An 18498-nucleotide genomic window follows, 5' to 3' on the forward strand; every position below is an offset into this window, starting at 1 on the left:
GTGGCACAGCGATCTAAGGCACTGCATCAGCACTACAGACCCTGGTTAGATTCCAGGCTGTATCACAGCGGTCTAAGGTACTGCATCTCAGTGCTAGAGGCGTCACTACAGACCCTGGTTAGATTCCAGGCTGTATCACAGCGGTCTAAGGCACTGCATCTGTTTATCACCAGTAAATACAGGAATAGGAATATCACCAGTTAATACAGGAATAGGAATATCACCAGTTAATACAGGAATAGGAATATCACCAGTTAATACAGGAATAGGAATATCACCAGTTAATACAGGAATAGGAATATCACCAGTTAATACAGGAATAGGAATATCACCAGTTAATACAGGAATAGGAATATCACCAGTTAATACAGGAATAGGAATATCACCAGTTAATACAGGAATAGGAATATCACCAGTTAATACAGGAATAGGAATATCACCAGTTAATACAGGAATAGGAATATCACCAGTTAATACAGGAATAGGAATATCACCAGTTAATACAGGACTAGGAATATCACCAGTTAATACAGGAATAGGAATATCACCAGTTAATACAGGAATAGGAATATCACCAGTTAATACAGGAATGGGAATATCACCAGTTAATACAGGAATGGGAATATCACCAGTTAATACAGGAATGGGAATATCACCAGTTAATACAGGAATGGGAATATCACCAGTTAATACAGGAATGGGAATATCACCAGTTAATACAGGAATGGGAATATCACCAGTTAATACAGGAATGGGAATATCACCAGTTAATACAGGAATGGGAATATCACCAGTTAATACAGGAATAGGAATATCACCAGTTAATACAGGAATAGGAATATCACCAGTTAATACAGGAATATCACCAGTTAATACAGGAATAGGAATATCACCAGTTAATACAGGAATATCACCAGTTAATACAGGAATGGGAATATCACCAGTTAATACAGGAATAGGAATATCACCAGTTAATACAGGAATAGATCATTCTGTTCTGTCAGAGCTGTGATGAACCTCCCTCTCTTTTTCTCCCTCTCTCACTCTCTCTCTCTCTCCCTCCCCCTCCCCCCCCCCCCCTCTCTCTCTCTCTCTTTCGCTCTCTCTCTTTCGCTCTTTCTCTCTCTCACTCTCTCTCTCTTTCGCTCTCTCCTTCTCTCTATCTCTCTCTCCCCCCCTCTCTCTCTCCCTCCAGGTGGGGACTCAGGACTTTGCCAGTCGTTACCATGCCATCTATGTGTCCTGGGCGTTCTCCTACCTCCTGGGTCTGATCTGTCTGATACGAGCTTGTTACTGGGGCGCCATCAAAGTCAGCTATCCAGAGAACAGCTTTTCCTAGACACAGACAGGCCGTTAGATAGTTTGTTGTTCTGTGTTTCTCCCTTTCAGTTGTTTATGTTGTTATTATTCAAATGAAGACAGTTCAGAGGTCAGTCTGGTCCAGTCAGGTCACTCCTGGTCCAGTCCGGTCACTCCTGGTCCAAGAGAAAACAGAAATCCAGCCCTGGTTTTGCAATTAACTCTGAAAATATTTTTATTTATTTTTATTTTATGCAGATCAGGAATTGAGATCTTTATAATTGTTTAATTGGTTCGATAAATTAAGTATTGTGATTGATGTAATTAATATTGAAACTCAACATAATAAATAAGATAAATATGATGATTTTACTAGGAATCACCTGGATCAGGTTAAAGGTATTAAATGACTGACTGACGTGGTGTTCCCAACCAGACGTGGTGACGTGGTGTTCCCCACCAGACGTGGTGTTCCCAACCACACGTGGTGACGTGGTGTTCCCCACAAGACGTGGTGACGTGGTGTTCCCCACCAGACGTGGTGTTCCCCACCAGACGTGGTGACGTGGTGTTCCCCACCAGACGTGGTGTTCCCCACCAGACGTGGTGTTCCCAACCAGACGTGGTGACGTGGTGTTCCCGACCAGACGTGGTGTTCCCCACCAGACGTGGTGTTCCCCACCAGACGTGGTGTTCCCCACCAGACGTGGTGTTCCCCACCAGACGTGGTGACGTGGTGTTCCCCACCAGACGTGGTGTTCCCCACCAGACGTGGTGTTCCCCACCAGACGTGGTGTTCCCCACCAGACGTGGTGTTCCCAACCAGACGTGGTGACGTGGTGTTCCCAACCAGATGTGGTGACGTGGTGTTCCCCACCAGACGTGGTGTTCCCGACCATACGTGGTGACGTGGTGTTCCCGACCATACGTGGTGACGTGGTGTTCCCGACCAGACGTGGTGACGTGGTGTTCCCGACCAGACGTGGTGACGTGGTGTTCCCGACCAGACGTGGTGACGTGGTGTTCCCAACCAGACGTGGTGACGTGGTGTTCCCCACCAGACGTGGTGACGTGGTGTTCCCGACCAGACGTGGTGTTCCCGACCAGACGTGGTGTTCCCGACCAGACGTGGTGTTCCCCACCAGACGTGGTGTTCCCCACCAGACGTGGTGTTCCCCACCAGACGTGGTGTTCCCCACCAGACGTGGTGACGTGGTGTTCCCCACCAGACGTGGTGTTCCCCACCAGACGTGGTGTTCCCAACCAGACGTGGTGACGTGGTGTTCCCAACCAGACGTGGTGACGTGGTGTTCCCCACCAGACGTGGTGTTCCCGACCATACGTGGTGACGTGGTGTTCCCGACCAGACGTGGTGACGTGGTGTTCCCGACCAGACGTGGTGACGTGGTGTTCCCGACCAGACGTGGTGACGTGGTGTTCCCGACCAGACGTGGTGACGTGGTGTTCCCGACCAGACGTGGTGACGTGGTGTTCCCGACCAGACGTGGTGTTCCCAACCAGACGTGGTGTTCCCGACCAGACGTGGTGACGTGGTGTTCCCAACCAGACGTGGTGTTCCCAACCAGACGTGGTGTTCCCCACCAGACGTGGTGTTCCCAACCAGACGTGGTGTTCCCGACCAGACGTGGTGACGTGGTGTTCCCCACCAGACGTGGTGTTCCCAACCAGACCAAATTAAATTAACAACAGTTTTGCCCAATGCACTACAATTATATTCAATGATTCTGTTCAGTTGCTGCTAGTTACCACAGGTCCAAAAGCTGTCTCTCCTCTCTCCATACTGTATGTAACCCTAGTAACGCCCTGCCTGTATATACATAGTACTGTTCCTGATTTTTAATACTCTGAAAATCCCCTTTTAACATCTTCCTCCTTAAACCCGTGTGTGCCAACGTTGCTGCCCGAGGACGTTTCACTATGCCTCCACCGTACTGTTATCATGTCCTAGTGTTTCATAATGCCTCCACCGTACTGTTATCATGTCCTAGTGTTTCACTATGCCTCCACCATACTGTTATCATGTCCTAGTGTTTCACTATGCCTCCACCGTACTGTTATCATGTCCTAGTGTTTCACTATGCCTCCACCGTACTGTTATCATGTCCTAGTGTTTCACTATGCCTCCACCGTACTGTTATCATGTCCTAGTGTTTCACTATGCCTCCACCATACTGTTATCATGTCCTAGTGTTTCATAATGCCTCCACCGTACTGTTATCATGTCCTAGTGTTTCACTATGCCTCCACCGTACTGTTATCATGTCCTAGTGTTTCACTATGCCTCCACCGTACTGTTATCATGTCCTAGTGTTTCACTATGCCTCCACCGTACTGTTATCATGTCCTAGTGTTTCACTATGCCTCCACCGTACTGTTATCATGTCCTAGTGTTTCACTATGCCTCCACCGTACTGTTATCATGTCCTAGTGTTTCACTATGCCTCCACCGTACTGTTATCATGTCCTAGTGTTTCACTATGCCTCCACCATACTGTTATCATGTCCTAGTGTTTCATAATGCCTCCACCATACTGTCCTAGTGTTTCACTATGCCTCCACCGTACTGTTATCATGTCCTAGTGTTTCACTATGCCTCCACCGTACTGTCCTAGTGTTTCACTATACCTCCACCGTTCTGTTATCATGTCCTAGTGTTTCACTATACCTCCACCGTTCTGTTATCATGTCCTAGTGTTTCACTATGCCTCCACCGTACTGTTATCATGTCCTAGTGTTTCACTATGCCTCCACCGTACTGTCCTAGTGTTTCACTATGCCTCCACCGTACTGTTATCATGTCCTAGTGTTTCACTATGCCTCCACCATACTGTTATCATGTCCTAGTGTTTCACTATGCCTCCACCGTACTGTTATCATGTCCTAGTGTTTCACTATGCCTCCACCGTACTGTTATCATGTCCTAGTGTTTCACTATGCCTCCACCGTACTGTTATCATGTCCTAGTGTTTCACTATGCCTCCACCGTACTGTTATCATGTCCTAGTGTTTCACTATGCCTCCACCGTACTGTTATCATGTCCTAGTGTTTCACTATGCCTCCACCATACTGTTATCATGTCCTAGTGTTTCACTATGCCTCCACCGTACTGTTATCATGTCCTAGTGTTTCACTATGCCTCCACCGTACTGTTATCATGTCCTAGTGTTTCACTATGCCTCCACCATACTGTTATCATGTCCTAGTGTTTCACTATGCCTCCACCATACTGTTATCATGTCCTAGTGTTTCACTATGCCTCCACCATACTGTTATCATGTCCTAGTGTTTCACTATGCCTCCACCATACTGTTATCATGTCCTAGTGTTTCACTATGCCTCCACCGTACTGTTATCATGTCCTAGTGTTTCACTATGCCTCCACCATACTGTTATCATGTCCTAGTGTTTCACTATGCCTCCACCGTTCTGTTATCATGTCCTAGTGTTTCACTATGCCTCCACCGTTCTGTTATCATGTCCTAGTGTTTCACTATGCCTCCACCGTACTGTTATCATGTCCTAGTGTTTCATAATGCCTCCACCGTTCTGTTATCATGTCCTAGTGTTTCACTATGCCTCCACCATACTGTTATCATGTCCTAGTGTTTCACTATGCCTCCACCATACTGTTATCATGTCCTAGTGTTTCACTATGCCTCCACCATACTGTTATCATGTCCTAGTGTTTCACTATGCCTCCACCGTACTGTTATCATGTCCTAGTGTTTCACTATGCCTCCACCATACTGTTATCATGTCCTAGTGTTTCACTATGCCTCCACCGTTCTGTTATCATGTCCTAGTGTTTCACTATGCCTCCACCGTTCTGTTATCATGTCCTAGTGTTTCACTATGCCTCCACCGTACTGTTATCATGTCCTAGTGTTTCATAATGCCTCCACCGTTCTGTTATCATGTCCTAGTGTTTCACTATGCCTCCACCGTACTGTTATCATGTCCTAGTGTTTCACTATACCTCCACCGTACTGTTATCATGTCCTAGTGTTTCATAATGCCTCCACCATACTGTTATCATGTCCTAGTGTTTCATAATGCCTCCACCGTACTGTTATCATGTCCTAGTGTTTCACTATGCCTCCACCGTACTGTTATCATGTCCTAGTGTTTCATAATGCCTCCACCATACTGTTATCATGTCCTAGTGTTTCATAATGCCTCCACCGTACTGTTATCATGTCCTAGTGTTTCACTATGCCTCCACCATACTGTTATCATGTCCTAGTGTTTCACTATGCCTCCACCGTACTGTTATCATGTCCTAGTGTTTCACTATGCCTCCACCGTACTGTTATCATGTCCTAGTGTTTCACTATGCCTCCACCGTACTGTTATCATGTCCTAGTGTTTCACTATGCCTCCACCGTACTGTTATCATGTCCTAGTGTTTCACTATGCCTCCACCATACTGTTATCATGTCCTAGTGTTTCACTATGCCTCCACCGTACTGTTATCATGTCCTAGTGTTTCATAATGCCTCCACCATACTGTTATCATGTCCTAGTGTTTCACTATGCCTCCACCATACTGTTATCATGTCCTAGTGTTTCACTATGCCTCCACCGTACTGTTATCATGTCCTAGTGTTTCATAATGCCTCCACCATACTGTTATCATGTCCTAGTGTTTCACTATGCCTCCACCGTACTGTTATCATGTCCTAGTGTTTCACTATGCCTCCACCGTACTGTTATCATGTCCTAGTGTTTCATAATGCCTCCACCATACTGTTATCATGTCCTAGTGTTTCACTATGCCTCCACCGTACTGTTATCATGTCCTAGTGTTTCACTATGCCTCCACCGTACTGTTATCATGTCCTAGTGTTTCACTATGCCTCCACCGTACTGTTATCATGTCCTAGTGTTTCACTATGCCTCCACCATACTGTTATCATGTCCTAGTGTTTCACTATGCCTCCACCGTACTGTTATCATGTCCTAGTGTTTCATAATGCCTCCACCGTACTGTTATCATGTCCTAGTGTTTCACAGCATACCTAGCTACTTATTCAACACATTTCAATAGCCTTCTCATCATTGGTGGGAGAATGAGATGTATTTTTAAACACGCTATACATGTTAAACACGCTATACATGTTTTTGTTTTACACCAGTGTTATTTTACGTTTCTGATTCAGAGAGGAAAGTTACTGTTGAAATGTTCTGGGCCCAAAAGCATCCTAAGGCTTAGTTCATGGTTATAACCATAGGATGCTTTTGGTAAACCGTTTCCCCTTATCATATCCTTAACTCTCCAGCTCTCCCACCTTTGTTACTAGAATGTAGCTGACTTCCTGCTTATTGCCTGAGTGTTTCCTGAAGCCAGTGAAGTCTAGCTAGCGTTGCGGTGGATCCTGTCTAGACAAAATAGGCACAATCTCTCTTAACTGATCTTGTTCTGAATGTGACGATGGAACATAAACTCTCTTCTTGTACATAGTTAATTCAACGCATTGAAACTGTAGCTTGGAATAATAAAAAATAAAAAATATATATAATTTATCAATAAAAATTAACAAATGTGACTTGCTCTCTGTTTCTGTTTATGATGGTTCATTTGTTTTTGGCACAAACTAAAATACCAGCTCTATCTCTCTATAATAGACATCAGTGAAGGGTTTATAATACCAGCTCTACCTCTCTATAATAGACATCAGTGAAGGTTTATAATACCAGCTCTATCTCTCTATAATAGACACCAGTGAAGGGTTTATAATACCAGCTCTATCTCTCTATAATAGACATCAGTGAAGGGTAGGGTTTATAATACCAGCTCTATCTCTCTATAATAGACATCAGGTTTATAATACCAGCTCTATCTCTCTATAATAGACATCAGTGAAGGTTTATAATACCAGCTCTATCTCTCTATAATAGACACCAGTGAAGGGTTTATAATACCAGCTCTATCTCTCTATAATAGACATCAGTGAAGGGTTAGGGTTTATAATACCAGCTCTATCTCTCTATAATAGACATCAGGTTTATAATACCAGCTCTATCTCTCTATAATAGACATCAGTGAAGGTTTATAATACCAGCTCTATCTCTCTATAATAGACATCAGTGAAGGGTTAGGGTTTATAATACCAGCTCTACCTCTCTATAATAGACATCAGTGAAGGGTTTATAATACCAGCTCTACCTCTCTATAATAGACATCAGTGAAGGTTTATAATACCAGCTCTATCTCTCTATAATAGACATCAGTGAAGGGTTTATAATACCAGCTCTATCTCTCTATAATAGACATCAGTGAAGGGTTTATAATACCAGCTCTATCTCTATAATAGACATCAGTGAAGGTTTATAATACCAGCTCTATCTCTCTATAATAGACATCAGTGAAGGGTTTATAATACCAGCTCTATCTCTCTATAATAGACATCAGTGAAGGGTTTATAATACCAGCTCTATCTCTCTATAATAGACATCAGTGAAGGTTTATAATACCAGCTCTATCTCTCTATAATAGACATCAGGTTTATAATACCAGCTCTATCTCTCTATAATAGACATCAGGTTTATAATACCAGCTCTACCTCTCTATAATAGACATCAGTGAGGGGTTTATAATACCAGCTCTATCTCTCTATAATAGACACCAGTGAAGGGTTAGGGTTTATAATACCAGCTCTATCTCTCTATAATAGATATCAGTGAAGGGTTTATAATACCAGCTCTATCTCTCTATAATAGACACCAGGTTTATAATACCAGCTCTATGTCTCTATAATAGACACCAGTGAAGGGTTTATAATACCAGCTCTATCTCTCTATAATAGACATCAGTGAAGGGTTTATAATACCAGCTCTACCTCTCTATAATAGACATCAGGTTTATAATACCAGCTCTATCTCTCTATAATAGACATCAGTGAAGGGTTTATAATACCAGTTCTATCTCTCTATAATAGACATCAGTGAAGGGTAGGGTTTATAATACCAGCTCTATCTCTCTATAATAGACATCAGTGAAGGGTTAGGGTTTATAATACCAGCTCTATCTCTCTATAATAGACATCAGTGAAGGTTTATAATACCAGCTCTATCTCTCTATAATAGACACCAGTGAAGGGTTAGGTTTTATAATACCAGCTCTATCTCTCTATAATAGACATCAGGTTTATAATACCAGCTCTATGTCTCTATAATAGACACCAGTGAAGGGTTTATAATACCAGCTCTATCTCTCTATAATAGACATCAGTGAAGGGTTTATAATACCAGCTCTATCTCTCTATAATAGACATCAGTGAAGGGTTTATAATACCAGCTCTATCTCTCTATAATAGACATCAGTGAAGGTTTATAATACCAGCTCTATCTCTCTATAATAGACACCAGTGAAGGGTTAGGTTTTATAATACCAGCTCTATCTCTCTATAATAGACATCAGTGAAGGTTTATAATACCAGCTCTATCTCTCTATAATAGACATCAGTGAAGGGTTTATAATACCAGCTCTATCTCTCTATAATAGACATCAGTGAGGGTTTATAATACCAGCTCTATCTCTCTATAATAGACATCAGTGAAGGGTTTATAATACCAGCTCTATCTCTCTATAATAGACATCAGTGAAGGGTTGATAATACCAGCTCTACCTCTCTATAATAGACATCAGTGAAGGGTTTATAATACCAGCTCTATCTCTCTATAATAGACATCAGTGAAGGGTTTATAATACCAGCTCTATCTCTCTATAATAGACATCAGTGAAGGGTTAGGGTTTATAATACCAGCTCTATCTCTCTATAATAGACATCAGGTTTATAATACCAGCTCTATCTCTCTATAATAGACATCAGGTTTATAATACCAGCTCTACCTCTCTATAATAGACACCAGTGAAGGGTTAGGGTTTATAATACCAGCTCTATCTCTCTATAATAGACATCAGTGAAGGGTTTATAATACCAGCTCTATCTCTCTATAATAGACATCAGTGAAGGGTTAGGGTTTATAATACCAGCTCTATCTCTCTATAATAGACATCAGTGAAGGGTTTATAATACCAGCTCTATCTCTCTATAATAGACATCAGTGAAGGGTTTATAATACCAGCTCTATCTCTCTATAATAGACATCAGTGAAGGGTTTATAATACCAGCTCTATCTCTCTATAATAGACATCAGTGAAGGGTTAGGGTTTATAATACCAGCTCTATCTCTCTATAATAGACATCAGTGAAGGGTTTATAATACCAGCTCTATCTCTCTATAATAGACATCAGTGAAGGGTTTATAATACCAGCTCTATCTCTCTATAATAGACATCAGTGAAGGGTCAGGGTTTATAATACCAGCTCTATCTCTCTATAATAGACATCAGTGAAGGGTTTATAATACCAGCTCTATCTCTCTATAATAGACATCAGTGAAGGGTAGGGTTTATAATACCAGCTCTATCTCTCTATAATAGACATCAGGTTTATAATACCAGCTCTATCTCTCTATAATAGACATCAGGTGTATAATACCAGCTCTACCTCTCTATAATAGACATCAGTGAAGGTTTATAATACCAGCTCTATCTCTCTATAATAGACATCAGTGAAGGGTTTATAATACCAGCTCTATCTCTCTATAATAGACATCAGTGAAGGTTTATAATACCAGCTCTATCTCTCTATAATAGACATCAGTGAAGGGTTTATAATACCAGCTCTATCTCTCTATAATAGACATCAGTGAAGGGTTGATAATACCAGCTCTACCTCTCTATAATAGACATCAGTGAAGGGTTTATAATACCAGCTCTATCTCTCTATAATAGACATCAGTGAAGGGTTTATAATACCAGCTCTATCTCTCTATAATAGACATCAGTGAAGGGTTAGGGTTTATAATACCAGCTCTATCTCTCTATAATAGACATCAGGTTTATAATACCAGCTCTATCTCTCTATAATAGACATCAGGTTTATAATACCAGCTCTACCTCTCTATAATAGACACCAGTGAAGGGTTAGGGTTTATAATACCAGCTCTATCTCTCTATAATAGACATCAGTGAAGGGTTTATAATACCAGCTCTATCTCTCTATAATAGACATCAGTGAAGGGTTAGGGTTTATAATACCAGCTCTATCTCTCTATAATAGACATCAGTGAAGGGTTTATAATACCAGCTCTATCTCTCTATAATAGACATCAGTGAAGGGTTTATAATACCAGCTCTATCTCTCTATAATAGACATCAGTGAAGGGTTAGGGTTTATAATACCAGCTCTATCTCTCTATAATAGACATCAGTGAAGGGTTTATAATACCAGCTCTATCTCTCTATAATAGACATCAGTGAAGGTTTATAATACCAGCTCTATCTCTCTATAATAGACATCAGTGAAGGGTTTATAATACCAGCTCTATCTCTCTATAATAGACATCAGTGAAGGGTTTATAATACCAGCTCTATCTCTCTATAATAGACATCAGTGAAGGGTTTATAATACCAGCTCTATCTCTCTATAATAGACATCAGTGAAGGGTTTATAATACCAGCTCTATCTCTCTATAATAGACATCAGTGAAGGGTTTATAATTGATTTATTGATTTACCTTTGGTAATGTACCGTCTTTACCCGTTACTAAATATCACTGCACCCCTTGACTACTTGTACTGAATATAAACATTTGGCAGTCTGTCCTTGCCATTACTGGGTGTTGTATTTCCAGTGTCCACCAGGTGGCAGTCTGTGCTTGCCATTAGTGGGTGTTGTATTTCCAGTGTCCACCAGGTGGCAGTGAGTGATCTCTTTTTGAACGACACCTGCCTGTCAGTGTACTGAATGACTCATGTTTGAACAGGCCTTATGTAACATTTCAGAGGACAGGGCACAGCTTCTACAACTGGCCATCACATTACGGTGTGACAAAGGGTTAGGCTAGACCACTCTTCCCCTTTAGAAAATGGAGGAAAAGCAATTACCAATCCTTTTACCCAAGTCTCACATTGTAGCCTACAGAACGGGTGCCAAGAACTCTGTGGGTTCGGTGAGTCAAAATGACATCTCCAACACTCAGACGATGTTTACATAACAATACTTCCTGAAAATGCATATTACCAGACATCATCAAAATGGAATGGAAACACTTTACCTATCATTAGAAGCGCAGAGAGCGTAACTTTGACATCATATGAATTAACGTGTTGACGATTTAACATAATTGAGTGTTGAATCAGTCAACAGAATCCAACGACTAATTCACCAATGTTAGGATTTGGGGATAGCTCTCAGTGACAGGTCATTTTGGGTTAATGTAACTCTCAGTGACGGGTCATTTCGGGTTAATGTAACTCTCAGTGACGGGTCATTTTGGGATACCGTAACTCTCAGTGACATGTCATTTCGGGATAACGTAACTCTCAGTGACAGGACATTTTGGGTTAATGTAACTCTCGGTGACAGGTCATTTTGGGTTAATGTAACTCTCGGTGACAGGTCATTTTGGGTTAATGTAACTCTCGGTGACAGGTCATTTCGGGTTAATGTAACTCTCAGTGACATGTCACCTGATTGAAATAAGATACAGAGACAGACAACAATATATTATATTTATTTCTTACCACTGAATGATTTACACACATTAAAATACATCCAATAACTATAGAATCCATTTTGTTCAGAAATGTAAGGTAACCTGTTGGTTAGCTTGGGTTGTTCTCGTCCTCCCAAGCACTGATACTACACAGGGATAGCCTCTAACACACACACACGGACACACACACACACTGACACAAATCCACGGACACACCCACACACAATCTACAACACTACACTCCCTGTACAGTACAGCCATGTACACACCCGGTCAAAAGTGTTAGAACATCTACTCATTCAAGGGTTTTTCCTTAATTTTTACTATTTTCTACATTGTAGAATAATAGTGAAGACATCAAAACAATGAAATAACACATATGGAATCATGTAGTAACCAAACAAAGGGTTAAACAAATCAAATATGTTATACACACTGTATATAGACTTTCTTTTTGTCTATTGTGTTATTGACTGTACGCTTGTTTATTCCATGTGTAACTCTGTGTTGTTGTTTGTGTCGCACTGCTTTGCTTTATCTTGGCCAGGTCGCAGTTGTAAATGAGAACTTGTTCTCAACTAGCCTACCTGGTTAAATAAAGGTGAAATAAATAAAACAAATTAAATATTCAAATAGCCCCCCTTTGCCTTGATGACAGCTTTGCACACGCTTGGCATTCTCTTAACCAGCTTCAGCTGGAATGCTTTTCCAACAGTCTCCAACAGGAGTTCCCACATATTCTGATCCCTTGTTGGCTGCTTTTCCTTCACTCTGCAGTCCAACTCATCCCAAACCATCTCAATTGGGTTGAGGTCGGGGGACTGTGGAGGTCAGGTTATCTAATGCAGCACTCCATCACTCTCCTTCTTGGTCAAATAGACCTTTAACGGCCTGGAGGTGTGTTGGGTCATTGTCCTGTTGAAAAACAAATGATAGTCCCACTAAATGCAAACCAGATGGGATGGGCGTATCGCTGCAGAATGCTGTGGTAGCCAATGGTGGTTAAGTGTGCCTTTAATTCTAAATATATCACAGACAGTGTCACCAGCAAAGCAGCCCGACACCATCACACCTCCTCCTCCATGCTTCACGGTGGGAACCACACATGCGGAGATCATCCGTTCACCTACTCTGAGTCTCACAAAGACACGGTGGTTGGAACCGAAAATCTCAAATTTTGACCCATCAGACCAAAGGACAGATTTCCACCAGTCTAATGTCCATTGCTCATGTTTCTTGGCCCAAGCAAGTCTCTTCTTATTGGTGTCCTTTAGTAGTGGTTTCTTTGCAGCAATTGGACCATGAAGGCCTGATTCACACAGTCTCCTCTGAACAGTTGATGTTGAGATGTGTCTGTTACTTGAACTCTGAAGCATTTATTTGGTGCTGCAATTTCTGAGGTTGGTAACTCTAATGAACTTATCCTCTGCAGCAGAGGAAACTCTGGGTCTTCCTTTCCTGTGGCGGTCCTCATGAGAGCCAGTTTCATCATAGCGCTTGATGGTTTTTGCGACTACACTTGAAGAAACTTTCAAAGTTCTTGAAATGTTCTGTATTGACTGACCTTCATGTCTTAAAGTAATGATGGACTGTCGTTTCTCTTTGCTTATTTGAGCTGTTCTGCCATAATATGGACTTGGTCTTTTACAAAATAGTGCTATCTTCTGTATACCACCCCTACCTTGTCACCACACAACTGATTGTCTCAAACGCATTAAGTTTTAACAAGGCACACCTGTTAATTGAAATGCATTCCTGGTGACTATCTCATGAAGCTGGTTGAGAGAATGCCAAGATTGTGCAAAGCTGTCATCAAGACAAAGGGTGGCTATTTGAAGAATCTTAAATATAAAATATATTTTGATTTGTTTAACACTTTTTTGGTTAGTACATGATTCCATGTGTGTTATTTCATAGTTTTGATGTCTTCACTATTATTCTACAATGTAGAAAATAGTAAAAATAAAGAAAAAACCCTTGTGTTGTAAAACTTGTGACCGGTAGAGAACCATAGTGCTACCGACAGGTGGCATGCATTCCAAATGACACACTATTCCCTGTAGAGTGCAGGGCTCTGGTCTAAAGTAGTACACTATATAGGGAATAGGGTTCCATAGGGCTCTGGTCTAAAGTAGTACACTATATAGGGAATAGGGTTCCATAGGGCTCTGGTCTAAAGTAGTGCACTATATAGGGAATAGGGTTCTATAGGGCTCTGGTCTAAAGTAGTGCACTATAATAGGGAATAGGGTTCTATAGGGCTCTGGTCTAAAGTAGTGCACTATATAGGGAATAGGGTACCATTTGAGACACAACACTGGAAACTGCTGATGTAAACATCTAGGATGGAAGAGTATCATCCTAACAGGGTAAACATCTAGGATGGAGCAGTATCATCCTAACAGGGTAAACATCTAGGATGGAACAGTATCATCCTAACAGGGTAAACATCTAGGATAGAACAGTATCATCCTAACAGGGTAAACATCTAGGATGGAACAGTATCATCCTAACAGGGTAAACATCTAGGATGGAGCAGTATCATCCTAACTGGGTAAACATCTAGGATGGAGCAGTATCATCCTAACAGGGTAAACATCTAGGATGGAGCAGTATCATCCTAACAGGGTAAACATCTAGGATAGAACAGTATCATCCTAACAGGGTAAACATCTAGGATGGAACAGTATCATCAATACACAGCTAATGAGGAAGGGACACAGAGGTCTGATACATAATAATTCAGAATTACTTCACAGTACAAGTTGACAGTAGTGTGTGTGTGTGTGTGTGTGTGTGTGTGTGTGTGTGTGTGTGTGTGTGTGTGTGTGTGTGTGTGTGTGTGTGTGTGTGTGTGTGTGTGTGTGTGTGTGTGTGTGTGTGTGTGTGTGTGTGTGTGTGTGCGTACTTCTTCCCAATGCTAATGATAGACGATAGACTACAAACTACGTTTCTGATCGATAGCGGTCCTCAGTCGGCCCGCCGTGATGTCATTTAGTTGTTGTTTAGGACCCACCAGGAGGCTGAGAAGAGAGGGAGAGAAAAGAAGGAGAGAATGGAGGGAAAGAAGGGAGGGAGAGGAGAGAAGGAGAGAAGGGAGGGAGAGAAGGGAGGGAGAGAAGGGAGGGAGAGGAGAGAAGGGAGGGAAAGAAGGGAGGGAGAGGAGAGAAGGGAGGGAAAGAAGGGAGGGAGAGAAGAGAAGGAGAGAAGGGAGGGAAAGAAGGGAGAGAAGGGAGGGAGAGAAGGGAGGGAAAGAAGGGAGGGAGAGGAGAGAAGGGAGGGAAAGAAGGGAGGGAGAGGAGAGAAGGAGAGAATGGAGGGAAAGAAGGGAGAGAAGGGAGGGAGAGGAGAGAAGGGAGGGAAAGAAGGGAGGGAGAGAAGAGAAGGAGAGAAGGGAGGGAGAGAAGAGAAGGAGAGAAGAGAAGAGAAGGAGAGAAGGGAGGGAGAGAAGGGAAGGAGAAGAGAGAAGGAGAGAAGAGAAGGAGAGAAGGGAGGGAGAGAAGGGAGGGAGAGGAGAGAAGGAGAGAAGAGAAGGAGAGAAGGGAGGGAGAGAAGAGAAGGAGAGAAGGGAGGGAGAGAAGAGAAGGAGAGAAGGGAGGGAGAGAAGAAAAGGAGAGAAGGGAGGGAAAGACGAGAAGGAGAGAAGGGAGGGAAAGAAGGGAAGGAGAGAAGGGAGGGAGAGAAGAGAAGGAGAGAAGGGAGGGAGAGAAGAGAAGGAGAGAAGGGAGGGAGAGAAGAGAAGGAGAGAAGGGAGGGAGAGAAGAGAAGGAGAGAAGGGAGGGAGAGAAGAGAAGGAGAGAAGGGAGGTTAGAGAAGAGAAGGAGAAGGGAGGGAGAGAAGAGAAGGAGAGAAGAGAAGAGAAGGAGAGAAGGGAGGGAGAGAAGAGAAGGAGAGAAGAGAAGAGAAGGAGAGAAGGGAGGGAGAGAAGAGAAGGAGAGAAAAGAGGGAGAGAAGACACACTTAGTCACAAACACTGATCCATTACATAATAAACCGCTTCCAAATCAACATGTCTAAATTATCCTCCTCAGAATCAATGTAACTCCCCGGGAGGCCGGCGGGCGAAGGGGGTCATGGTCAATAAAATAGAGGACTATATTGATTGAGCTGGCGAGATGGAACCGATGGAATAGAGGTCCTCTGTAGCTCAGTTAGTAGAGCATGGCTGGGTTTGTGGGTTTGGTGGGTTGGTGGGTTTGATTCCTGGGACCACCCATACGTATGACCGTAACTTGCTTTGTATAAAAGCGGCTGCTTAAATGGCATATAGTTAACTTCTTGAGAATACAGGGGGTGCTGTTTCGCATTAGCATAATTGCCTCTACAGATTAAACTGCCTCTTATTCAATTATTGCTGTTACTATATGCATATAACCATATCCCATTGGATAGAAAACAAGCTATGGTTTCTAAAACCGTTCCAATTTTGTCTCTGAGTCAAACACAGGTCATTTCACAGCACTTTCCCTGAGCCAGAAGAAGATTGCAAGATGTGTATGCTCGCTTCAAAGCTCTGCCTATATATGGTCACGCGACCTATGACCCGAAACACACTTCCTTCTTCTTCCTCTGGGTGTCTGGAAGACGTCAGAGGAGAAATTTTTTGTTTATCTTGTACTGACGTGAAATAAGACCTATTTCTTTAGCGTGACCGACAACTTCCGGTTTCTGAGATGCGCGTTTTCAGAGGTGCCATTGTCTTTTGTTATGCTGACGTTACGGATGAAAACTATCTCCGTGTCGAAGTTTGTTTGATACATGTGACCATATCACCGTAATGTATGTTTTTTCAATATAGTTTAATCAGATTATTAGAATTTTTTCGGGAGTTTTGCCGTGTTCCGTTCTTTGAGTTTTTTAACTTTGGACATGGACCGTGCCAGTCGACCAGTACCCAGGCTAAATGAAGAGGGGAGGTTGCCATTGTGAATGGATTGAACGACTCATCAGGACTAAGGACACCTTGATCAACATTCTGATGAAAGACCAGCAATAGTAAGACCCAATTTACGATGTTATTTCATATATCTGTCGTGCATGTGAACTGGTCGGGCGCGTCCAGCCGGTTCTGGCTGGCCTGGTTATGCTAATTTAGCGATACATTTTGTTTTCGCTATAAAACATTTAAAAAATCTGAAATATTGTTTGGATTCACCAGATGTTGGGCTTTCAATGTCTGTACGCTGTGTATTTTTTCTGAAATGTTTTAAGACAAGTAATTAGTTATATAACGTTGGTCTCTGTAATTGTTCTAGCTGCATCAGCACTATATCAGATTGCAGCTGCAATGTAGAACTGTGATTTATACCTGAAAAATGCACATTTAAAAAAAAAAAACTATGCTATACCATAAATATGTTATCAGACTGTCATCTTATGAATTTGTTTGTTGGTTTGTGGCTATCAATATCTTAGTTTAGCCGAATTGGTGATAGCACCTGATGGAGTAAGAAACTGTTGGAGTAAGAAAATGGTGTCTTTTGCTAACGTGTTTAGCTAATAGATTTACATATTTTGTCTTCCCTGTAAAACATTTAAAAAATCTGAAATGGTGGTTTTATTCACAAGATCTGTGTCTTTCATTGGGTGTCTTGGACTTGTGATTTAATGATATTTAGATGCTACTATTTAATTGTGACGCTATGCTAGCGATGCTAATCAGTGTGTGGGGGGGGGGGGGGGGGGGGGGTGCTCCCGGATCCGGGTTAGGTACTCTGTAGAGGTTAAGCAATAAGGCCCGGTGTGGTATATGGCCAATATACCACGGCTAAGGGCTGTTCTTATGGACGACACAACGCGGAGTGCCTGGATACAGCCCTTAGCCGTGGTACATTGGTCATATACCACACCCTCTGAGGTACCTGGGCACAGCCCTTAGCCGTGGTATATTGGTCCATATACCACAAACCCCCGAGGTGCCTTATTGCTATTATAAACTGGTTACCAACGTAATTAGAGCAGTAAACATACATGATTTGTCGTACCCGTGGTATACGGTCTGATATACCACAGCTGTCAGCCAATCAGCATTCAGGGCTCTAACCCCCCAGTTGATAATGGTTAAAGAACACTCCTGCCGAGCGTGTTACAGGACGCTATATCACTGTGTTGTGTTCACATTCGGGAGCTACTCTGTCTGGCTCTCACTCGTCCTCCTCACGTGAGAGATCATATCCCCTCCAGAACATGGCTTCAGCCAATCAGACAGTAGCTGATATCTCCTCCAGATCATGGCTTCAGCCAATCAGACAGTAGCTCATATCCCCTCCAAATCATGTCTTCAGCCAATCAGACAGTAACTCATATCTCCTCCAGAGCATGTCTTCAGCCAATCAGACAGTAGCTCATATCCCCTCCAAATCATGTCTTCAGCCAATCAGACAGTAACTCATATCTCCTCCAGAGCATGTCTTCAGCCAATCAGACAGTAGCTGATATCTCCTCCAGATCATGGCTTCAGCCAATCAGACAATAGCTCATATCTCCCCCAAATCATGGCTTCAGCCAATCACACTCTAGCCATGCAGTCTCTCCAGGTCCTGATTGGCTAGCCAGCCTGGCCCAGGCTCTCAAAGGGAGTAAATCTTGCCCATACCAGAACTGTCTTTTTC

General features: G+C 42.5%; 2 protein-coding genes across 3 annotated transcripts in view; one reads left to right on the plus strand and one right to left on the minus strand.

The window, feature by feature from the left end:
* Positions 1–6867, plus strand: part of LOC129820318 (type 2 phosphatidylinositol 4,5-bisphosphate 4-phosphatase-like) — a 78050-nt gene extending 71183 nt beyond the window's left edge. For both annotated transcript variants that reach the window (XM_055877388.1, XM_055877389.1), the window contains one exon: positions 1196–6867. In XM_055877388.1, the coding sequence (XP_055733363.1) occupies positions 1196–1339 (144 nt within the window). In that variant the 3' untranslated portion in view covers positions 1340–6867. The remainder of the gene's footprint in view (positions 1–1195) is intronic.
* Positions 6868–11889: 5022 nt separating this feature from the next.
* Positions 11890–18498, minus strand: part of necab1 (N-terminal EF-hand calcium binding protein 1) — a gene marked incomplete in the record, with an annotated part of 92872 nt that continues 86263 nt past the window's right edge. Inside the window, 1 exon segment of the mRNA XM_055877390.1 lies at positions 11890–14910. Within this exon segment, the coding sequence (XP_055733365.1) occupies positions 14882–14910 (29 nt within the window).

The sequence above is a fragment of the Salvelinus fontinalis genome, chromosome 22 (genome assembly GCF_029448725.1).
Source record: "Salvelinus fontinalis isolate EN_2023a chromosome 22, ASM2944872v1, whole genome shotgun sequence".
Classification (NCBI taxonomy): domain Eukaryota; kingdom Metazoa; phylum Chordata; class Actinopteri; order Salmoniformes; family Salmonidae; genus Salvelinus; species Salvelinus fontinalis.